Source organism: Lithobates pipiens, unplaced genomic scaffold, assembly GCF_037356315.1.
Source record: "Lithobates pipiens isolate NorthernLeopardFrog02 unplaced genomic scaffold, aLitPip1_a1.2 Scaffold_13, whole genome shotgun sequence".
NCBI classification, from domain to species: domain Eukaryota; kingdom Metazoa; phylum Chordata; class Amphibia; order Anura; family Ranidae; genus Lithobates; species Lithobates pipiens.
Window position 1 is genome coordinate 74,854,328 of NW_027507718.1, and position 25,085 is coordinate 74,879,412.

At 42.8% G+C, this 25,085-nt stretch overlaps 1 protein-coding gene across 1 annotated transcript in view; it reads right to left on the bottom strand.

Moving 5' to 3' along the window:
• DENND4C (DENN domain containing 4C) overlaps positions 1-25,085 on the bottom strand; it is a 223,831-nt gene that overhangs the window by 52,687 nt on the left and 146,059 nt on the right. Inside the window, 11 exon segments of the mRNA XM_077475224.1 lie at positions 1,845-1,950; positions 1,952-1,990; positions 2,504-2,632; positions 6,140-6,346; positions 9,518-9,650; positions 11,688-11,818; positions 11,969-12,004; positions 14,446-14,591; positions 18,110-18,328; positions 21,655-21,755; positions 23,420-23,595. Of these exon segments, the coding sequence (XP_077331350.1) occupies positions 1,845-1,950; positions 1,952-1,990; positions 2,504-2,632; positions 6,140-6,346; positions 9,518-9,650; positions 11,688-11,818; positions 11,969-12,004; positions 14,446-14,591; positions 18,110-18,328; positions 21,655-21,755; positions 23,420-23,595 (1,423 nt within the window).

Genomic DNA, 25,085 nt, shown 5'->3' on the forward strand with positions numbered 1-25,085 from the left:
TGAGCCACGCCCCCCCCCCCCCCAGTTAGAAACCCTCCCTAGGATATACTTAACCCATACACTGCCCCCCAGTGGTCAACCCTGTCACTGCCAGTGTCATTTACACAGGAATCATTGTATTTGTATAGCACTGATTGCTGTATAAATGACAAGGGTCCCAAAAATGTGTCAAAAATGTCCGACGTGTCCGCCATAATGTCGCAGTCACGATAAAAGCTGATCGCCACCATTACTAGTAAAAAAAAAATAATAATAATAAAAATGCCATAAAACTATCCCCTATTTTGTAAACGCTATAACTTTTGAGCAAACCAATCAAACGCTTATTGCTATTTTTTTTAACCAAAATATGTAGAAGAATACGTATCAGCCTAAACTGAGGAAAATAATGTTTTCTTATATATTTTTGGGGGATACTTATAGCAAAATTTTATAGCACAAAAAATAAAAACCACAGGGGTGATCAAATACCACCAAAAGAAAGCTCTATTTGTGGGAAAAAAGGATGTCAATTTTGTTTGGGAGCTACGTCGCACGACCATGCAATTGTCAGTTAAAGTGACGCAGTGCCGAATTGCAAAAAGTGCTCTGGTCAGGGAGGGGGTAAATTCTTCTGGGTCTGAAGTGGTTAAGGTTAGCAGCGTGTAGTAAAGGATATGCAATAGAACAGTTTTATTTTATTAAAATTAGTGTACTGTCTGTTACATACTCGCTTGTGGCACAGTCAATAAAGCATATGGCCATTTAAGACCCTCCCACCGTTAATGTAATCTGACCAAACCCACACTTTCGGCGTGGCGCCGCTGTATTGACACATACTATTTTTCTTCAGGGGGGTGCAAAAAAATGACCAGCTCCAGCTGCCAGATGTGCTAGCTACACTACTGGCAACACTTAAAAATTCAATAAACTTTTATTATTTTCCAGAATTATAACGGTGGTGGATTTTGTAACGCAACTTTCTTTCAAAATTCTTTTATTTCAGACATCAGCTCTCCAGAGTATTCTTTCAAGTTCACTGCTGTCAAGTACTTGGAAAATTATTTAATCTTTATTGTTTTGGGTGAGGCACATTCCTTAATGTTTTTTTCTTCGGCTTGCTTATCAATGTCTATAAACAAAATGTTACATCCCGTACAGATTTCAAATGGAAACTATTCTTAAAATGGTAGTAAACCACAGTGAATGAAAAAAAAAAATCCCCTACAAGGCAATGTCATGATGTGCTAGAATGCCTCGTATACTAGCACATTATAAGAAACTTACCTTAGAACGAAGCCCTCCAGCACCACGCTGTCACCACTGAGAGGGCTGACATCTTCACCCAGTCTTCCGTCCGGGTTTGTGTCCTTTGGCTACACGAGGGTAAACTGTGCAAGTTTAGGAGATATTCACAGTACCTACAGGTAAGCCTTATTATAGGCTTGTTGGTAAGTACAAGTGGTAAAATAGAGTGTACTACCATTTTAAGTTTGCCATTTTATACATGGATTTGATTAAAGATTGTATGGCTCAGAGCAGTGGGAAACAAAGTCTTACTTTGGAAGTTTACAGTCAAGGTGTCCAAGCTGAGGTGTCCTCCCATACACCAATAGACAAACGGTCATAAAATAAAAGCAGCCGGCAACTCCATACCATCAAGCGTATTTATTTTCAAGCCTTCACAGTGAGTACAGTCAGCAGCAGACTAGTTTCAGCGATAAAACTTGTTCACAGCACAGTGCTATGAATAAGGTTTATTCTGGAAAAGCCTTTCTGCTGTGATCCAAATTAAAATGTACAAAGTACATGCTCAAGTTACTGGGATATTGGCATTGTGTATATTGTATGTATAATTATTTTACCTGGTACTGAGGAGGACCTAGATCCTGCCTTTGCCTTTTTCATCGGGTTGCGAAACTGGGATAATCCAAATATCACATTTCGGACTTTTGTCCACAAAAAAATTCCCACTGCGGTTACTGCTTGGCCAGGGGCTCACCAGGACAACCTGAAATCAAGTCAAAAGGAAAAGTACCTATTAAAACAGCATCCATGGGTACAATACAATACTGCACTTAAAACAGAACTAAAGCCCAAACTTTTTTTTTCCATTCTGAAGTGTGTGTTGGAGGTTGCTATAAATAGATTAGAAGGCAGCTAAACTATTCACAAGCAACCTCTGTGTGTATGGGCAGGGGTGTGTGCCTTTCCTCCAATCAGCTGTGTCACAGAGTCTATCAATAATTCAATCCTACAGGGGAATCAGGAAGAGAAAATTATAACAGGAGGAGCACTTTCTAAACAGTATATTAAGCTGAAGACAGAAAGATATACATGTAAAACTTATTTAGGGAGATTTGTTTCATCTCTGTGTATCATCTGAGGCTGTTCAGTTCACTGGGTATATGTGAGGGTTTACATCCACTTTAAGACAGAGAGCATGAGAAATAAAAATAGAAAACAAAACAAAATGCAATATACTGTGTAACAAAACAAAATCCCTTAGGCATATAAAACACACCTTGTTATAGTAGCCATATGTTATTGCATTAGGCTGTATTCCAGCATTCTTCATTTCAATGAAGACTTTTACTGCCAAAGCAGGGTTCTCCCAAATGCCACACAGCTGCATTACCACTCTGTAACAAACCTACAAAGAAAGAAAATGAACATACTAATGTGGGAAAGTAAACTTTAACTTGGGGTTAAATTTGTAACAAAGGAAATGCCTTCATAGGTCTAGTAGACTGCATAGTTAAAGCTGAAATCTGGACAAAAACAAATACAGGGGAATTCATAAACGACACTCTTTAGAAATCCATCATGTCCCTGCACAACACATCAGTTCCATGCTAAAGCCCCTTTCACACTGGGGCAAGAGCGGCATCAGCGGTAAAACGGCACTAGTTTTAGCGCCGACATTCGGCCACTAGCGGTTTTACCCCCTGCTAGCGGCCATGAAAGGGTTAAAACCACTGCAAAGAGCTGTATTAGCCATGCTGCCCCATTGATTTCAATGGGCAGGAGCGGTAAAGGAGCAGTGTATACACTCCAAAGATTCTGCTAGCAGGACTTTTTTTTTACCGTCCTGCTAGCGCAAAGCTCCAGCGTGAAAGCCCTCGGGGCTTTCACACTGGAGACACAGCAGCGGCTGTTTCAGGTCGGTTTGCAGGCACTATTTTTAGCACCTGCAAAACGACCCAGTGTGAAAGGGGTCCAAGAGGCTGTTGGCTGTGAGGCTGAAGATGTCCTTACCAATCAGTGACAGTTTGGGGGGTGGGAGGATGAGGATCCCCGTGCCAAATATGCTGCCTGCTAAAAGCATACAGAGACAGGCAGGCACTCTATTGGTCTCTGTACACCAACTTACAATTGGTCTTAGGCTTCATGTACACGGGACGTTTTTACAAACTCTCCTGAACAATTTAACTTGACAGATAGTAACCCATGTTTAAAACATCAGTTTTGCCGCGTTTACATGTTGCATTTTTAAAAAATAGCTAAAAGTGAAAAACGCCTGTAAACGAAACGCGGGTTACCGTGTTTAGCGCTTGAAATACCTGTAAACTCAGCATCAGAGCGCATTTTTTGCGTTCCAAAAAATGCCTTTAAACTCAACTGCCTAGAAAAGACTATAAAACAACCCTGTGTATATGTACAAATAAGATAAGAGAGGAGATTTCAGGGGCAGTTGAAAAAAACTCCCAACTGCTCCTAAGGCCCCTTTCACACTGGAGCGGTGGATGCACCGGCGGAAAAACGCTGCTATTTTTAGCGACGCTTTACCGCCAATTTTGCTGCGCTATTCTAAAGTGTTGGGACCCTTACTTTTTAATATCTTTATAAATGATATTGGGTCTGGGATTAAAAGTACCATTTTAGTGTTTGCAGATGACACCAAACTATGCAGTGGAATAATATCCTTACAGGATGTTTCCAACTTACAAGCTGACCTCAATGCACTGCTTCATTGGGCACCTATGTGGGAAATGAGGTTTAATGTTGACAAATATAAAGTTATGCACTTGGGGGGCCAAGAACATGCATCATACATACTAGGAGAGTACAATTAGGGGTATCCATAGAGGAGAAGGATCTTGGCGTTTTGGTAGATCATAAGCTTAATAAGAGCATGGAGAGAGAGAGAGAGAGAGAGAGAGAGAGAGAGAGAGAGAGCATGGAGAGAGAGAGAGCATGGAGAGAGAGAGAGCATGGAGAGAGAGAGAGCATGGAGAGAGAGAGAGCATGGAGAGAGAGAGAGAGAGAGAGAGAGAGAGAGAGAGAGAGAGAGAGAGAGAGAGAGAGAGAGAGAGAGAGAGAGAGAGAGAGAGAGAGAGAGAGAGAGAGAGAGAGAGAGAGAGAGAGAGAGAGAGAGAGAGAGAGAGAGAGAGAGAGAGAGAGAGAGAGAGAGAGAGAGAGAGAGAGAGAGAGAGAGAGAGAGAGAGAGAGAGAGAGAGAGAGAGAGAGAGAGAGAGAGAGAGAGAGAGAGAGAGAGAGAGAGAGAGAGAGAGATCATTTCACCCCTGTACAAATCATTAGCAAGACCTCATCTGGAATATGCAGTTCAGTTTTGGGCACCAGTTCACAAAAAGGATATCGGGGAACTGGAGAAAGTGCAGGGAAGACCAATCAAACTGATAAGAGGCATGGAGGAGCTCACCTATGAGGAAAGATTAAAAAGGAACTGAATGTATTCTCTCTTGAGAAGAGGAGATTAAGGGGGGATATGATCAACATGTACAAATATATAAGATGTCCATTTAGTGAACTTGGTGTCTTTAACCACTTTCACTTTAACCACTTCAATTCCAGGCACTTTCCACCCTTTCTGCCCAAGCTAATTTTAAACTTTCAGCGCTGTCACTTTTTTAAATGACAATTGCGCAGTCATGCTACACTGTACCCACATTTTTTTTATCATATGCGGTACTGATGGTACCCACCTATGGGTGGCACTGATGGATGGCACTGATAGTGCCATCAGTGATGGCAGTGACAGTCATTGCTAATGGGTACTGATTGGCATGTCTGGCATCTCTGGTGGTCCACGGTGGCCATCCATGATCAGCATCCCTTGTGATCCTGGGCGGGCATCCGTGGGGGGGAACTGTGCTGCTAATCAATCAGCGCAGAGCTCACTGTCAGGAGAGCCACCAATTGGCTCTCCTTTACTTGCGTCTGTCAGACGCGAGTGAGGAAAAGCCGATACATGGCTTTTCCTGTTTACACTGTGATCAGCCGTGATTGGACACGACTGATCATGTGGTAAAGAGCCTCCACCAGAGACTCTTTACCGAGATCGATGATGCAGCTTATCAGACTGACACACCACATCAATGATCTGCGCGCCCCTGCGGGCGTGGCTTTTCCTGCTGGACCTCATATGACGTCCAGTCAGGATAACCGAACCAACGCCCGGCCATCATTTTGCTATAGACCGGGCGGGAAGTGTGATTAAGGTCATCACAGAGGACAAGGGGCACTCCTTACGCCTAGAGGAAAAGAGATTTCGGAAATACGGAAAGGTTTCTTCACAGTAAGAGCTATGAAAATGTAGAATAGACTCCCTACAGAGGTGGCTCTGGCCAGCTTAGTAGATTGCTATAAAAAAGGCCTGGATTATTTCCTAAATGTGCATAATATAAGTTGGTAGTAACATTTATAGGTAAAGTTGATCCAGGGAATATCAGATTGCCTCTCGTGGGATCAGGAAGGAATTTTTTCCCCTGCTGTAGCAAATTGGATCATGTTTTTCTGTTTGCTGTTTTTTTTTTGCCTTCCTCTAGATCAAATGTAGGTATAGGATTGTGTATATGGGATTGTGTATTATTGGTTCAACTAGATGAATATCTCTTCTTGTTCAGGATAGCCAATCTTGTAACCGATTCCTCTAGTTTTCTACAGGCAGAGCTTCCGCATCCTACCCACAGCTCTGCTCATGCTATGTGCAGCCCAGGGATCTGAAAACTATTTACAAGGTAATATCTGTGTTTTTAATGGCATTTTAGGCACACAAAGTAGCTTTATATCCTTTGTGGCTATTGAGGAAAATATTTAAATGAAAATTGTTGTGCCTGAAGTTGAGCAACATAAATTGATTAAAAAACAAAACAAACAAAAAAACATGCTCAACAGTTAGCATTTTACAAGTACTTACTTCATCCAAAGGATCCACTTCAGTCTTTCTCATTTTGACCAATGCTTCATAGGACTTCTGAAGTGCTCTGGACTTTGACTGGGAAACCTTCACATAAACTGGCAAACAGATGAACCACAGACTAAAGCATTGGCTAAACAAGCACTTGGGCCAGTTACTGGGATTGGTGTAATATTTCCTGGCCATCTTGTGAGCCGCTTTAACTTCCTGCAACAAAAACAGTTAAATCTTGTAATGTTCACTGATGGTTATATATAGAGGACATACAGTATATAGGAGAAAGTTTAGGTAATGTTGTATAAAACCTTACTCAACAAGCCCAGCCGTGCCCTGTCATATCACAGGAGAACAGATTTTTTTCTTTTTAAAATGTGCGCATGCAGCTTCAACTAAACCATAATTCATATGCCTGTTTCGTATGAGCACATCTACTTGACAGGCACAGAAGAGACACACTGCTTGGCTTAATGCAGCTTGGGGTAGTGGGAGCATCATTTGCAGCTGAAATCCAGAGAGGAGGGCAAAATACACCAAATACTAAGACTGCATTTACAGATGAAGCAATTTTCTTTCCTGCAACTAATGTAGCCAGAGGACGCAAACCCAGAAGAAAGACTGGGGGAAGATGTCACCCTCTCAGTGGTGACAGCATGGCGCTGAAGGGCAATCCTCCTGACCTTTTACATCTACTTGATAGAATCTGGTAAATGTATGGACTGAAGACCAAGTTGCAGCCTTGCAGATCTGAGCCAAGGAGGCTTGGTGATGCACTGCCCAGGAAGTACTAACAGCCCTGGTAGAGTGTGCTTTAATATGAAAAGGAGGAATCTTCCTCTTTAACCACTTGACAACTGTGCACTTAAACCCCCTTCCTAACCAGACCAATTTTTTAGCTTTTGGTGCTCTCACACTTTGAATGACAATTACTCAGTCATGCAACACTGTACCCATATGAAAGGTTTGCCCTTTTTTCACACAAATAGTGCTTTCTTTTGGTGTTATTTAATCACCGCTGGGTTTTTAATTTTTTGTGCTATAAATCAAAAAAAGACAGAAAATTCGGTATAAAAATAAAAATTCTGTTTCTGTTAACATTTATGGCAGAGTATTGGCAGAGTACTGTCACAGAGCAGCGCTGTGGGCACTACACATCCTTCCCACAGCGCTGCTGCAATCTCTCCCCCTGCACTGTACCCCACTGTCATTTTACGGAGCGATCACGTGGTAAACGGTCGCTACCAGCAGCCTTTTACCGCGATCCGTGATGCGCCAGGTCTTCCGGACTCTGTGGTCATGGATGTTTGCCGGAGCGCGCCCCAGGGGGGGCGCGCGAGAGCAAGATTCTGGGAGGACACCCTCCCAGAAAATCGCAACCGCGCTGTAGCCATCTTTCAGCTATGGCCCGGTCGGCAAGTGGTTAAACCATAAGCTTGAATGATTACTTGTCGACTCTATTTAAAATAGTATATTTTGATGCTGCCTATCCTCTTTTAGGACCTTCAGGCAACACAAACAGAAACATCCGTTTTCCGAATCTGAGTAATCGCCTTTAAGTAGACTTTGACTGCTCTCACCATATCAAGAAAATGTAGTGATCTTCCTTCCAAAGAACAGGGTTGTGGAAAAATGAAGGTAGCAGAATATCCTGGTTTAGATAAAAACCTGATACTACTTTAAGTAAAAAGTTAGGATGAGGACGCACTATCCTTGTGAACACTAAAATGTCTCTTTACAAGAAAGAGATGCCAATGCCAATACCCTTCTTGCAGCAGATATGGTTACCAGAAAAATAGGATTTTTTTGTACTCACCGTCAAATCTTTTCTCTGTAATTCACTGACCAACACAGCTCCTCTCTTAGCCATTGGGTTGTTACTCCCTATTACTAGGAGATACTAGGCATTAGTTGTAATACAACACTCAGAACTCTTAGTTCCACCCAGGGGGCGGTCGCTTGGGCAACAACCCTCCAGCCTGCCATGCAGCCATCAGTACGTCAACAAGCAGTATAACGTAAAGATAAAAAGGAGGGGCGGGTGCTGTGTCAGTCAGTGAATTACAGAGAAAAGGATTTTACGGCGAGTACAAAAAATCCTATTGGCTCTTATATTCACCAACCGACAGCTCCTCTCTTAGCCATTGGGACGTCCCCAAGCAGTGCCAAGCGAGGGGTGGGAAAACAGCATAGAAACTTCATCCACCATGGCAAGTGGGAACTAGTGTAACTTTACCCACAAAAAAACAACAGTGCGTGGAGAAATCCACCACAAAACCAGGGTACCCTCAACAGGAGTGACTACCCACAACCGCACCAAAAAAAAACTTCGGAATGTAATGCAGCATCGCATTAACTTAACGATACTGCATTTTTTATCGAAAAAAACAGGAAAAAATAAAATATATTGCATATTCAATTGCAACTATACGGTCACCTGCAAAACGTTGCGGCCAAAACAGGCATCAGCCGATGCACTGACATCTACCTTGTAGAAATTGGTAAACGTGTGGACAGACGACCAGGTCGCCGCTTTACACACCTGCGCGACAAACGCTTGGTGTCAGAAGGCCCGAGATGTTCCGATTGCCCTTGTGGAGTGGGCCTTGACCGGAAAGGAGGGCACCTGCCCCTTCAAGGTGTAGGCTTGCACTACAATCTGTCTGGTCCACCTGGAAATGGTGGCCGACGAGACCGCCATGCCTTTCTTTGGACCAGCCACCGAAACAATGAGTCTGACTTTTGAAAGGGAGCAGTGACAGACAAATACACCTTAAGAGCCCGAACCACGTCTAGAGCGTGAAGGGTCACCTCCTTAGCGTGTTTCGGCTTAGGACACAGAGATGGTAATACAATGTCCTCATTGATCTGAAAAGCCAAGACCACTTTAGGCAGAAAAGACCGCTGCGGAACGCAACACCACCTTATCCTTGTGGACAACCAGATAAGGCGACTTGCGGGACAAAGCCGCCAGTTCTGAAACCCTCTTGGCCGATGTGATGGCCACTAGAAAGACCACTTTTTGGGAAAGAGTCTACAGGGGAATCTCCCTGATATTTTCAAATGGCGGTTTTTGAAGCACCGATAACACCAGGTTCAAATCCCACAGGGGTAATGGTGGACGCACTGGAGGGACTACATGTCGCACCCCCCTGAACAAAGGTACTCACTAATGAGTGAGACGCCAGAGTTCTCTGAAAAAAGACAGCCAAGGCTGAAATTTGCCCCTTAAATGGTGCTTAACGCCAATTTCACATAGGCATGACAACATTTACTAAATTAAAAAGAGACATTCATGTAGTACAGAAACCATAAGCAGGATGTGCTTATGTATATCAGATACTGTATAGCCGACAGATATATATTAGTGCAATAATACCCAACCTGTTTGCTCCTTTTAGCAATAAATGTAGGACTGCTTGCAGCTCGCTTGTCTTTTGAGTTTCCATTAAATGTAAGGTACTGCTCACGAGTCCGGTCAAAGAGAGCATAGTCAAGCCTTGGAAAATTTTTGTAGCTGAGGATAAAGCACAAAAAATACTTTAAAAGAAAGCAATTCATTAATTCACTGATAACATTATTATTAAGGATTAGTTATAAAACATAAAATGACATATAGAATGAAATAGAATACAGAGCCTTGAGAGAAAAATGTTGACAGTCATTTAAGATTAGACAAATACAAAGGATATACAGTATATAACTACAATCTTTAAACAGTTCATTAAACTGTATGTTATAGGCTAACAAAGTAGTTATAGTATACAAAAGCTTTGTTGGAATGTGGAGAGCAGCCAGACCCTTCATCTTCCCTGTAGTGACAAAATAAAGTAAATTTATCTATCTAATTTACACCCAAGTGCTACAATGATGTGGCACATCAGTGGGATTATTTAAAGCGGTTCTCCACCCTAAAGTGGAAGTTCCGCTAATCTGATCCCTCCCCCCCTCCGGTGCCACAATCGGCACTTTTCAGGGAGGAGGGGGGTGCAGTTACCTGGATAAGCCAGGTATCTGCACCCACTTCCGGGACAGACCGCCGCAGACCCCCGCAGATGCCCCCCCCGTTGTGTTCTGGGAAACACACAGTTCCCAGGGCACAGCGGGAACCAGAAGAGATGCGCAGCGTGACTTGCGCATGCACAGTAGAGAATCGGGCAGTGAAGCCACAACACTTCACTTCCCGATTCCCTGACAGAGGATGGCGGCGGGGGCAGCAGAGAGACGAGCGATCGCTCATCATCTGCCGCCGACATCGCTGGACCCTGGGACAGGTAAGTGTCAATTTATTAAAAGTCAGCAGCTGCAATATTAGTAGCTGCTGGCTTTTAATATTTTTTTTTTTTTTTAGGTGCAGAACCGCTTTAATTACATCGAACATCAAAATTACTCTTTATTTAATAACCCTGATAATGTAAGAAAGCTGGCATAAAAGGTACAATCTGTCAGATGGCAAAAAAGGAACAAACTTCTGACTGAAAAACATGATCTGTCAGTTATCAAAGCTCTCTACTCTTCAAAAGCACCTGGCCCAGATGGCTTTTCTGGCCATTATTATAAGAAATACACTGAATTGTTAAGCCCTGTGTACATGGGCTGAATGTCGGGAGACAACGGGCGTTTAAAAAAAAAAAAAAACACTGCATGGAAACAAAAAAAAAAAAAAACGTAGTGTGCATCGAGCTTTAGAACCCCCCACCTCACTTATGTTAATCTAATTTGTGTTTACAGCTGCTTCATTTAATATACCTAGATTCTTGAAGTTTCCTACTAGTCTGTTTGATTTGGTTAAGACTAAATTGTCCTGGATTATGATTAATAAAAATCTTTGATACCCCACAATAAAAAGATAAAAAAAAAATCACTCTTAAAATATCTTTTAACTGCTAATTGGTTGCTTATTTTTTTCTCTTTTGCTCCTGTTCTCTTTATTGTTGTTTGTGTTTGGTTAATGGTATATACCAGTGATGGGGAACCTTGGCACCCCAGATGTTTTGAAACTATTTTCCATGATGCTCATGTACTCTGCAGCGTAGTAGAGCATCATGGTAAATGTAGTTCCAAAACTTCTAGGGTGCCAAGGTACCCCATCACGGTATATACTCTACATGCTATACCCCACAAGGCACACTGTTAAGGCTCCCGGGACAGACATATTTGCAGGGAAGCACTCCTCTTTAAGGGGGATGCCTCACTACCTCAACCCAGAGACCATTCTTTCCGATACTCAACCAGGGAGCCTCTGTGGAGAGAGACAAAGCCTCTATTAAAATTCAACTGTATGGGAAAGTACCACCAACAGGCCATCCCTTCCCCGAAACAGGATTGGTGGGCAGGGACTGAGAAGACCAGTATGCTCCGTTTATACCATCTAACAGTGGGTCTTTGTATAGGGCAAAATAAGCAAGAAACATTTTGTAGCCTTTCGGTCTTTATGGATATAGGACCATCTTGATTTTGTAAGAGTTTATTCTCACTTTGTACTTATTATAAAACAATAAAAATGTTTGAAGATGAAAACATGTTTTTTTCAAAGTGTTGTATAGTTTATTACCTGTATTTTGGAGCAGGATCAGGCCCATCCTCTGGAAGAGGCTCAGGTGGCATTATAAAAACTGTGTGCTCACTCTTCTGAGACTCATCTAGCTCTATCAGACGGGTATCCTCAGGGGATTCCTGATCTACCTGCCATATAGATTAATACACTAATTAACTGTGACTGAAATGAACAAAAAGGAAATGTAAATGTGCAGGGCACACAGTAAGCAGGAGAGACACTGAAGCTGAACAATGGAGAATGGGGAGGTTTATTCTATTGTGTGAAGGATTCCATACCTTGTCTCCTTTTTCATTGCTCTTCTCTGGGAACAGCTACATAAATTAAAACAAAAGTTAATGTACATACAAATACATAGACACAGAAATTGATTTCATACTAGCTGATATTGCTGGTTTATCATACATTTTCTATTATTCTGGTCTGTGCCTTGTTCAAAAAAAAGCTATGCTACAATTAGGGTTGCACCGATACTAGTATCGGTGGCGATGCAGAGTATTTGCAGAAGTATCGGTACTCGTGCAAACGCACCGATACCTGAAACCGATACTTTCAGGCTCGGTTCTTTGAGCAGTGGGTCTCGCCAGTGTTAAAGAAGTCCGGTAATTGGAGCTGTCAAAAAAAAAAAAAAACAGCCTGCAATGTTTATTAACAACATTGCTCAGCCCCGAAACCCTAAAATAAAAAGAAACATTGTTTCTTTTTGTATATTTCTGTTTCTTCATCTGTAGATCAAAGGGATGAACAAATGTTCCTCTGTTTAACCCCTTAATCACCCTTAATTTAATCTAATCAGCCTTTATTAACTCCCTATTCTCCTCCATTTAATTATTTACCTGCTTTTTTTCTTTTGCTCACGTCTATTTTATAAACGATTATTAAAACTTTTTTTTTGATTGCTTTGTTAATGAATATTTTTAAACATATATATTAACATATATTTATACATTTCACATTGAAAAAGTACTAAATTAAAAAAAAATAATAATAATTTCATTTGTAAATAACTTTTCAATGCTTTGTACCATTGCCAACAGCTGAAGTTAAAACAAAACAGTTGAAGTAGGTATCGGCAATTGGTATCGGCGAGTACTTAAAAAAAAAAAAAAATAAGTATTGTACTAGTACTCATTGTAAAAAAATGGTATCGGTGCATCCCTAGCTACAATGTTAGCATAAACATTTCTGGCTTTAAAGGTCACAAGAAAATTGGAAACAAATACCCTTGATGTAGTCAATAAAAGTTCTCATTTCAGTCTGCCAACATTGGATTAAGAATGATAGACTAGGCAATGATGTATTACTAAAATGGTCAAACCCGAGACTGTATAAGGAGTGCTGTCCACATCAGCAAAAGCCTGGTGATTAGGGAGTAATTAAATAAAGAACTTCCCAGATTCAACAAGGCAGCCATGGAAATCTAGGCATTTGCAAGGCCATGACTATGTAATATGGAAAAGGCACAAAAGTTCTGAAATGAGTGAAATGAGGTGTTAACTGTGCGAGTAAGGGCTCATGCCCACAGGGCGTTAGAAAAATGAGCTGCAAAGCCATTACCAACTCCAGGAAAAAGCATCTGTAAAAGCGTGCCTTTAGTAGCTTTTTTGCCATTAATGCACATTTAGCCGCACTAGCTTTTAGCAGTGTTTCTCTGCCTCTATTCAAAATCAATGGTTCCCTATGAGAGCCCATTGATTTGAATAGAAGTCGCACCAGAAGTCAGATCATGAAGATCCAACTTGCAGTGCAACTTGTGCGCCGAGGATCTTGAAAAGGAACTCCGCGCCAAAAGCCAAGAAAAAAAACCCGGCATTGGGGTCCCCTCAAAATCCATACCAGAACCTTATTCGAGCATGCAGCCCAGCAGGTCAGGAAAGGGGGGCGGACGAGCGCCTCAACCCCGAAGCACCTTGTCCCCATGTTGAGGACAATGGCCTTTTCCTGACAACCCTGACCGTTGGTTGTCGGGGTCTGCAGGGGGGCTTATCGGAATCTGGAAGGCCCCTTTAACAAGTGGGCCCCCAGATCCCAGCCCCCTACCCTATGTGAATGAGTATGAGGTACATCGAACTCCTACCCATTCACACGGAAAAAAAAAAGTGAAGAATAAAAACAGTACACAGGTTTTTGACAAAGTCATTTATTAAAGCAGCTCTGGCGTAGTTTCTCCTTCCGGCGAGGTCTTCATCCTCCGGTTCTTCTCCTCTGAAGAACGGAAGTGGGAGCGAATACCTTTAACAGATTTACTGGCCAGATCACCAGGTGAAAATAAAAAGTAAAAACCCGAAAAAAGACAGACTAATGCAGCCACCACATTTAAAGTGGAAGAAATCCTTAACTACATTTATTCTTAAAAATTTTCCCTCCCCCTTCTCCTACTTATCCTGAATAAAAAAAAATCTGCATACTTGCCTAATTTTAACCCACTCCAGTCATATGACCGTGCGACTCTGGTTCAGGGAGTGCTCAACAATGGCTGGAATTTTACAGCAGTTGCGGAGTCACTGATACACTCATGGTCCTGCCATAGGATTGCATGACTGGACCACAGCAGATTAAATATAGGCAACTATACAGATCTTTTTTTTAAAACTTAGGCTGAATAAGTAAGAACAAACGTGTTTAATAGATGTAGTTAGGCTTTTCTTACACTTGAAGGATTAGTAATCTGCGATATATTAAATTTTTGCTTTTGGGTTTATATACACTTTAAAATATATTTAAAAAAGAAATAAAAATCATTTTTTCTCTGTACCTTATCAATGCAGTCATCAAAGAACGCCAGACTGGTGTCCTTGTCACTGACAAAACTGCACTCTTCGATAAAGCGGATAAAGATCTGAGTTTTTGTCAGCTGTGCGTAGAACTTCACGTGAGCTCGATCCCTACTTTTCAAAAACCCTGTAATAGCAACGATAACTTACATTAAGGCAGAACTTCACAAAGTAACATTCAATAAAAATAGGTGAGATGTACTGTAAGAATGTAACACCAGTCCCCCTCCATCCATTCAGCAAGATAAAAGCAGCAACAGCTTATTTATATATCTTTATAGTAGAGTTGGCAGTAGGTTGCATTGTTCTTTTTGCAATTTTTTTTTTAAAGTGCTTACATTTGTCAGAAAACTTTTATACGGCCAGGACTAGGTTGAAAAAAGCCTGGTTGGAAGGTTCCATAGCAATAGCTGTGCAGCTCCCACAGGACAGCAAATCCAAGACGTCCAAGGAGCAAGGACATGCAAGTATAAGCTGTGCTATTGGGTTCCGACAGGGGGGGGGGGGGGCGATCTTTATGTACGTATGTGAGTACGTACGTGAGTATGCATGTACGTTACTTTTCATCTTAACCCTGAATCCTGCACGATCAAAACCGCGAGGGGTTGTTCACATTAGTGACAAGAACTGCCGATCCTCGGAAAAGTGATGATCACCTTTATGATGTGTTTAAAGTGGCTCTTCAGTCATTTTTTCAACTTTCCATCTATTAAATATTCTTTCCTTGTTTTAACTTTGGATAGTAACACTTTTTTTCTGCCAGTAAATACCTTATACAGCTTACTTCCTCTTTGTCTGGTCATTAGCGTAGGCTAATGACATCATGCACAGATCTCTAACTCTTGAGAGAGTTTACCAGTAAGGGAGGGAGGATGAGTCATAGGAAGGCCAATGAGAGCTGCTGAGCTGGAGGGTGCTTGATGAGAGCGGAGATAACAGGAGATCCATGTGTATTCATCCGCAGAGGAGAAATGAGCAGGTAAGCAGAGGTGTGAGTGTGTGTGTGTGTGTGTGTGTGTGTGTGTGTGTGTGTGTGTGTGTGTGTGTGTGTGTATAGTTTCATAGTTAGTAGGGTTGAATAAAGACAACAGTCCATCCAGTTCAACCGGTGAGTGTCTACAATTGTCCCTATCCCTGTACATTGCTCACTCACTTTGGTCCCTACCCTCAAGGAGCCCACAATCCAAGGTCCCCATTCATATACTAGGGCCAATTTTGGACAGAAGCCAATTAACCTACCTGCATGTCTTTGGATTGTGGGAGGAAACCGGAGTACCCGGAGGAAACCCACGCAGGCACAGGGAGAACATGCAAACTTCAGGCAGGTAGTGTCGGTGTATGTGTGTGTGCGTGTCTGTGCGTGCCTGTGTGTGTGCGCGTGCCTGTGTGTGTGCGCGTGCCTGTGTGTGTGTGTGCACGTGCCTGTGTGTGTGTGCACGTGCCTGTGTGTGTGTGCACGTGCCTGTGTGTGTGTGCACGTGCGTGTGTGCGCACCTGTGCGTGTGCCTGTGTGTGTGCCTGTGTGTGTGTGTGTGTGTGTGTGTGCCTGTGTGTGTGTGTGTGTGTGTGCCTGTGTGTGTGCCTGTGTGTGTGTGTGCCTGTGTGTGTGTGTGTGTGCCTGTGTGTGTGTGCCTGTGTGTGTGTGCCTGTGTGTGTGTGCCTGTGTGTGTGTGTGTGCCTGTGTGTGTGTGTGTGTGTGTGTGTGTGCCTGTGTGTGTGTGTGTGCGCGTGCCTGTGTGTGTGTGTGCGTGTGTGTGTGCGCCTGTGCGTGTGTGTGCGCGCCTGTGTGCGCGCCTGTGCGTGCGTGCCTGTGCGTGTGTGTGCGCGTCTGCGTGCGCGCGTCTGCGCGCGTCCGCGTCTGCGCATGCGTCCGTGTCCGCGCGTCTCTGTAAATCCAGTAAGTGAACACGCAGCAGCTTCAGCTGCCCACAGTTAAAATGGATGCAGCCAGGCTTAGTGGAGGGAGATTTCTGTAGCATATTTGGCAAGTACAGAATCGCAGTATATATAAAATATGCAAAGTGGTTGGAGGGAAGCTTCAGAATGGCAAAGATGTTTTTATTACAAATTATGTAAGCAGACTGCATTTCCTTTTTAACAGGTGGTGAAGTGGAAATACGTCACCTCCTGACCAACTGTGACCAACTGTTTGACCCCCTAAATGCACATGATTGTGGGGCAGTTGCAGCGCAGCGCAGCCCCATTCAACTGAAGGTATATTTCTGCCGTGGCCACATCATGTGTACAACTATTGCCTCTACAGCTAAAGGGGATAGTAAAAATGCAACTCAACCACAGGGTTTTGCTCTTCCCCAAACCACCTGTGAATAGGCCCTTTGTTTACATCTGTACAGCTGCGTGCTGTTTGTAGGGCAGTCCTTTCATTTCAAAGAGCCTCCCTACCGACCATGCCGCATTGTTTTGGCACACAATGAAAAGCTCCAAGTTGGCCAATGCGTGGGAATACTATTAAGAAATAATGGCACCCCTGTGCATCTGCTAAAGAGCAGCAGGGTTGTTTGCATGTTGGGAATGTGTACAATTCTGCACACGCAGTAATGTGAACCTAGCCTTAAAACTTTTTTTTCAACAATGGCACGACTAAAAAAAAAAAAAAAAAAAAAAAAAAAAAAAAAAAAAAGGTTGAAAACACTGTTCTAGAGGAACAAGCCAATAATGAGTGGCTCTGCCTAGACCAGGGGTCTCCAAACTGAGGCCCTCCAGTTGTTAAGGAACTACAATTCCCATCATGCTTATTCATGTCTGTCTGAGTTTTACAATGCCTCATGGGATGTATAGTTCCGCAACAGCTGGAGAGCCGTAGTTTGGAGATCCCTGGCCTAGACAATGATCCTCCATGTCCGCTTTCATCACAAGACCATACACCGGGGATATGTGGAATTTCACACATTAAAGCGGAGGTCCACCCTAAAATGGACCTCCGCTCATCGGAATCCCCCCCCCTCCGGCGCCACAATCGGCACCTTTCAGGGGGGAGGGGGGTGCAGTTACCTGGATAATCCAGGTAACTGCACCCACTTCCGGGCTAGCGCTCTGCGGAACGAGCGTAGGTTACGCCTCTGTTCCGCAAGCGCCCGCCCCCTTCAGCAAGTGCCCCGCTGCCTGCTGGGAAACACACAGCTCCCAGAGGCAGCGGGGACCGTCCGGATTGCGCCGCGCGGCTCGCGCATGCGCAGTAGGGAACCGGGAAATGAAGCCGAAAGGCTCCATTTCCTGATTCCCATACCCAAGATGGCGGCGGGACCCGGCAGCCAAGCGAGCGATCGGCTTCGGGTGCCGACATCGCGGGCGCGCTGGACAGGTAAGTGTCACTATTTAAAAGTCAGCAGCTGCAGTATTTGTAGCTGCTGGCTTTTAAAAAAAAAAAAAAAAAACGCGGAGTCCCGGTGGACTCCCGCTTTAAAGGCAGCCAAACTTTTGAGGTCTTTAATCTATATACAAAAAAAAAAAAAAAACCCCTGTAACAGCATGCAGACATTACAATTATACATTCAATTGAACTGAATGCGCTATACATAAAATATCATCAAAAACAAATGTATTCAAAGCGCAAAAATAGTAAATAAAAACCTTAATGCTAGACATTTACAACAAAGGTTGACAAAGGTCTAAACGAAAATGTACCTTGGTGGTCAAAAAGCGAGTTTGCTGCAGTGGCCTTTTTAGAAGGTGCTTCAGTTATGGGCTTTAAGTAAGACCTGTAGCCCTTAAGTATGGATGCCATAAAGCGCAGAAATGCTTCTTGAATTTCCAGCTCAAGCTCTTTCATTTTCTTTTGCCAGGAGAAGTCAGCTTCAATGGGAGTCATCTCAACTGCACTCTGTTCTTGGTTTTGTCTGTGAACTTAACAGAAGTACAAATATCAAAACCGTCTATTCAGTAATACATGTTCATACCCTACACTAGCCTATACAAGCTATATTGCAGCTGCATGGGAAAAAATATGATTTTTTCATCATACTTACCTGTAAAATACTTTTCTTTGAGTACATCATAGGACAGAGTTAAGCTAATATTCATTACCTGCTGGATTATACTTCATCTACTGATGAATGGACATGGGTAGACCAAAGGTGTTTAGACAGGAAGTGATCCCCTATATAGCCCCTCCCATACAGGAAGTGATTAAGTTTTGTAGCAAGCACACTGAATCCTCAAAAAGAGGGGAGGGACCTCTGTGTCCCATAATGTACGCAAAATAATTTTACAGGTAAGTATGACTGAAAAATCCTATTTTCTTTTTCATACATCATGAGACACAGAGTTATGCTAATATTCATTACCTAGATATAGACAAATAAACCTTGCCTCTTCCACCGAACAAGGGCGAGAGAAAAAAAGGAGGCAAAATAATGTCCTGGTTTAAATGAAAGGCCGACACCACTTTTGGCAAAAAGGATGTAATACGACCCTGTCCTGGTGAAGGGTCAAGTACCATTCCCTGCATGAAAGGGCTGCCAACTCTGACAGCCCTCTAGCCGAGGTGATAGCCATCAGGAAGACTAGCTTGTGAGAAAGCAAGTCAATGGAATTTCCTTGATAGGTTCAAATGTTTTTTTCTGCAACACGGACAGCACCAAGTTCAAGTCCCAAGGACACATAGGTGACCTACTGTGGGGAAGAAAGCAAATTGCCCCCTGCATAAAGGTTCAGACCAGTGAATGGGAGGCTAAAGGCCTTTGGAAGAATACTGATAGGGCCGAAACTTGTCCTCCGATTGTACTCAAAGCCAATTTGATTTCCACAGCTGACTGTAGAAAAGAGAGAATTCTCCCAACCACATATTTCCAAGGATGCAATTTTTGGCTTCACACCCAGCAATATAAGTCTTCCAGACCTTATGATAGATCTTCCTAGTTGCAGTTTTTCTAGCATTCACCAAGGTAGACACCACTGGTCCCGAGATGCCATGGTCCTTTAACACCCTGGCTTCAATAGCCATGCTGTCAAATTTAGAGACTATAAATTGGGGCGGAATATAGGACCTTGAGACAGTAGATAGGGGCGACGTGGAGGTGTCCATGGCCCATCTATTGTCACTCTCACAATCTCCGGGAACCAGGGCCTTCTGGTCCAGGCTGGTGCCACCAGAATGATTGGAACTCCCTCTCTCAGAAACCTGCGCAACGAATGTGGAAGGAGAGGGACCGGAGGGAAAGCAAAGCATAAACAAGGGAGTATTGGCTCCATGGATCTACCAGAGCATCTGTTAAGATTACCAGAGGATCTCTTGTTCAGGACACAAACTGCTGTAGTTTGTTGTTGAACCTGGATACCAGTAGATCGACCTCTGGCCATCCCCAATGTTGGCAAACTTCCTGAACACCCTGGGTGTAGGGACCCTTTCCCCAGGCAGATCTGCTGGCAGCTGAGATAATCTGCCTTTCAGTTCTTTACTGCCGAGATATGGACTGCCGATAGAATCGGCACATGTCCCTCTGCCCAGGCTAGTATGTGGTTCACCTCCTTCAGAGCTGAGCAACTCCTGGTACTACCTTGGTGGTTTATATAGGCCACTGCAGTGGCATTGTTGGATTAAGCCCTGATAGGGCAATCCTGAAGCTCCACCATCTAGGACCGAAGGGCCAGTCTTACTGCCTGTAATTCCAGGACGTTGATGGGCGGCATCTGTTCTGTCCTTGACCATTTCCCTTGAGCTGTGAGCCCCTCCAGGGTCGCTACCCAGCCTGAGAGACTGCCCTCTGTAGTCAGTACTCTCCACGTTACCAGGAGGAAGGATCTTTCTTTTGACAGGTTCTGATCCTGCAACCACCAATTTAGGCTTAAGCGTGCCCGAGGAGATAAGAACATTGGATAATCCAGGTCTTGTCCGCTCCTGTTCCAAGCCGACAAGATGTTTTGTTGTAGAGGTCTGGAATGGAACGAGGCATAGGGCACCATCTCGAAGGGCGATACCATCCTCCCTAGAAGACTCATACAGAGCCGAATGGAGGGTTGTCTGGTGCCCCTTATCTAAAGCACCTGATGCTTCAGGGTACAGATCCTTGCGTCATGGGCCATCATACAGGTAAAAAACAGCCAGACAAGAAAAAAAAGGTACACTTTGCAAACACCCACAGCTAACCCAAAACTCCCCCGTATGGTCACCGCACACAGGTGTCCAGCCTCTAACTAGCTTGACTGATTGTTACAATCACTGGGACACCCCCCAATAATAATAATAAAGGGGTTTCACTTACCCATCTAGGTGAAGGGCAGCTTAGAAACTAAGAGCCCAACTTCACCCTTCACAGTGGGTTCCTCTCACTTGAGGACCTTCCAGGACTGGGTACCCCTTTCATGTTTAGGGTTCACTCCCTTGGACCTGTACAGCACCCGGCAGGAATGCCTTATCACTGTAGTGTCCATGAATCCACTTCGCAGGGTCCAGAGGCCGCATTACAGGCAAAACCTCTCAGGATCTTGAGTCTTCGTTGCGAGGCTCAGGTACCATTTATCTAAGCATATAAAGCCTATGTCAAATGGATGTGATCGGTCAAATCCCTTGATTCATTTAAGAACCGTTTATGGGACTAGAGACCTGGAGCCCAGAGAGCTCAAACAACCGTACCATCCACCTTGCAGATACTGGTAAAAATAACTGAAGTACTTCCTGTATGGGAGGGGTATATAGGGGATCACTTCCTGTCTAAAGACCTTTGGTCTACCAGATCAGTCCCCACTTCTTGTCCTTTGTTGCCCTATTATACTTTTACTGTGCCTGCTTGCCTCCTTTGTTCTATTCATAACTGGCCTAGCAGTGATGTTTTATCCTTCTGGCATCACTTTACTATGGCCATATAGGAAGAGGCAACCAGGAGCCAAAAGAGGGCACAAAGGTAAATGACCAGTAGGCAATTGGGGCCAACACAGAGAAAAACACACGCTTGGAAGCAATGACGATAGAGAAGACATGGCTTGGGGAATAGTGAGAGGGTAGTGATAATACTTAAAATCCAGTAATATTTGCAATAATAGCTGACAGAAAGAAAAATGTTGGGGCTGCTCAGAGACCTGCTTCTAACACTGGCTGCATGGGCTTGAGGTGGGCAGCTGAGCCCTCTATGTATCACTGCTTAGCAACTGTGCAAGTTTTACATAAAAACAGCTGTATACCTGTATAGATCACATTATATAACAGAACAACAGCAACAGTATGAGATACTTACCAAGCAACAGCTGAGGATGGACTTTTTTCAACACAGCAAGGAGGTTTTTCACTGGTTTCTTTGGAAGCTGTTTCCAAGTCACATTTCTTTTCTCCTCCGCTCTGGTATGAAAGAAGCAAAAAAGTAGTCACTGTCTGAATATAATGTACCTAAATACACTAAATTAGAATCCTATGCAAAATAGCCCTCAAACATGTTCTGAGTGTTGTATTAATGATTCTACTTAAGAACTTTGATAACACTAAGGAATTTACTATTTCTTTATTTTTGACATGTCAAACATCATATTTTACAACTTAGTTGATGCTCATGTGGCCTTAAAGAAGTATGGCCAATGTTCTTTAGGCCATACTTCCCCTGTGACCCAGATTTAGCTGACAACGGGCTAAAGTCCGCTGTCAGCTGATGTCAAAGAGCCGGTCCAGGCTCTGCAGGGATCCCAACAATAATGTCAAGACAAGCAAGTAGATTACAAAAGCACAGCCCACTGTTTCTTTACGCTAACATGATGAAGTCTGCAATTTAACAGAATGAAATACAAACGGATGGTGAGGGGACTGGTCACCCTGCAAAAGGAGAGAATAGGTATGATTGTCTGATCTCCTACACAGGAAATTATTGCAGAGCAGCTTCTGAATTAGGACTTTGAAAGAAAATACCAATAGAGTGGTGCTGCTTTATTGGTCCGATTGCCTAACACTGTGCCAAAAGATTTATTACAGTGTGGGGCTTTAAAGAAATAGTTTTCTGTAGGATACTAGTGCCTTGGGCTAACAGTTTTTAATATGGTCTGGTCTTTGGTTTTCTTGCATAATACTAACTAAATTGTTGAGATCAGAGCTTTGTAGGGGCCATATCATGTCTACTAGAACTACTTGCTCATCTGAAGACAGTTCTGTAGGACTTTGGTTGGAAGTTAGTGGTCAATGTCCAGCTGCATAATGAATTTAGAACAGTGCCTGTACATTTCAGCTTTGAGGAGACCATTCATTCCAACCAAAATCCCAGACTTCTTGTGCACAAATACATACCTGCATTGATTGTCCACCATGCTTCACCATTGCCTACAGGCACTCATCCTTGTACCGCTCTCATTCCTACTACACAGCTGATTTTGTTTGATTTAATGACTATATTTTAGGCTACATGTTTAGGTTATCTACTTTTTCATTAACAGCTGTTGGTATCATTTTGTTCCCCATAAACTGGACCATGTGCATGCAAAATCCATAAATTGGGACACACCAGATAATTGAAATTCATTTTTGTTTCTGGTTTATGCATTTTACAGGTTGTTAATTGACAAAAACTAGATCCATTGTTTTTGAAAGCATCTTAACGTTACAGCATTTTACCACAAATGCTTAAGGGTTCATTCATATGGGTACATAGACCCATACCTCTGTGCGTAGAGTTGTGTTTATGTGCCCAGGGAATCACAAGTGTTCCATGAAGCTAGCCTGTCAAAAAATCTATGAGATGCTGAAAGTGAGTGGCGGTACAAATCTTCAAACACATGCCAGTATTCATATCCTACAGGGACGGAGATCCAATCAGCTGTTCCATCCCTCAGCGTCTCATTAATGTTGACAGTCTGGCCGCACACACACCTGTCATTCCTGGGGTGCATAAACAAAAATCCCCCACATGCAGGTACAAGTCTAGATGCTCAGGTGAATGAAGCCTTAAACATTTGCATAGTACTGCGTGTCGTGAGAGAGTATATATTATTATATAAACATGTGACTTTACTTCAAACACTTACGTGTAGACCATGCTTGTATCCAAATCGATGCACACAACATCCTGGGGTGGGTCATATAAATCAAAATACCGAGAGTCCACTCCAACAATAAATGGGATAGGAGCACTAAGTACTCCTGCCAGAGATAAGGGGCATAAGGGAACATATGGGCACTGCCACTGGAAAGGGAAGATCATCTAGAGACAAAATTAGGAATATGTCATTTCTTTACAGACAGCTATACTTCTAAGCCTAAATGACAATGCATCTAAATGCATACGAACATAAAAGAGCACACAAATGAATGTTCCTGACCAAAAAGGTGCTTGATTAGCACAGATAGGCATAACCTAGCATTCACACAGCCAGTATTAGCTGAAGATTTAATACTAAAAATATGATTTTATAACCAACTGTGTTATAATATATTGTCTTCTGAATTCAGGAACATTTGTCATAAAAAGTTCACCAAAAAGGCATCCTTCCACAATGACAAGCTGTTAGAGAACATCCAAATTCAGTAATGTGATAACAGCATGATGGGCAGGTATCAAGATATTAAATCATCAATTTGTGGCTGGTTCTCTTTAAAGTTCTGTAATGCATACACACAGATTTTCAACTACAAAAAAATGCCCTCATCATATTAGGTGCAAATAGGACAATGGGTGCAGCTATTGAAAGGTTTCTTTTTTCACCTTAATGCAGACAATATATCAAGTTAAAAAACGTTTGCCTTTATAACCACTTGTCCTGCGACTATCCTTATTTTCCAAAAATAATACATATCCTATACATAAATAATATGTTACCCCTACTTCACTCCAAGCTCCATATGCAGCAGAACAGAGGTTATGTAATCACTTATTAATAAAAAAAGATATTTATATTGCAGATAGAGGTTTTGCTTTCATTTCATTGTTTCTTTTCTATTTTAAAACACAATGGGGGTTATTTACGAAAGGCAAATCCACTTTGCACTGCAAGTGTACGTGAAAGTGCAGTCGCTCTAAATCTAAGGGGTAGATCTGAAATGAGTGGAAGCTCTGCTGATTTTATCATCCAATCATGTGCAAGCTAAAATGCTGTTTTTTATTCATGTCCCCCTCAGATCTACAGCGACTTAAATTCCAAGTGCACTTGCAGTGCAAAGTGGATTTTACTTTAGTAAATAACCCCCAATGGGTTGTTTTACAAGGTGAGGGTTCATATATACTTTAAAGTTAATAGTTAGGTATGGATATTTTTGCATAGTTACATTGGTCAAACTTGGACCAAAGTATGCATATGCCATATCTGAGAGACTTGTGTGAAAACTGGAAGCTGTAGCAGTAGTAGGTACCCTCAACTACAGTAATCACCACTAGCTTCCGGGTCCCTGCTGGTTGGTGAACACAGGATGTTGCTCACAACATGCACATCATTTAGAAAACACTTCACATTTTTTCCAGGAATGCAAAGAGCTCTCAGTATGGGCGAGGTGGAGATTGCGACATCACCCACCTCTCCACCTCATCCAATCCGAGAACGCTCAGTTCAAATTGGACCAATGTAACTATGCCAAAATATCCATACATAAATTTCAGCTTTAATAGTCCTGTTATCCATTTTTCATTAAATGATTGCTTGCTGTGTTTTTCTACCCTTTTCTGCTCTTTTGTAATATCCTCCGTAAACTCCCGAATAT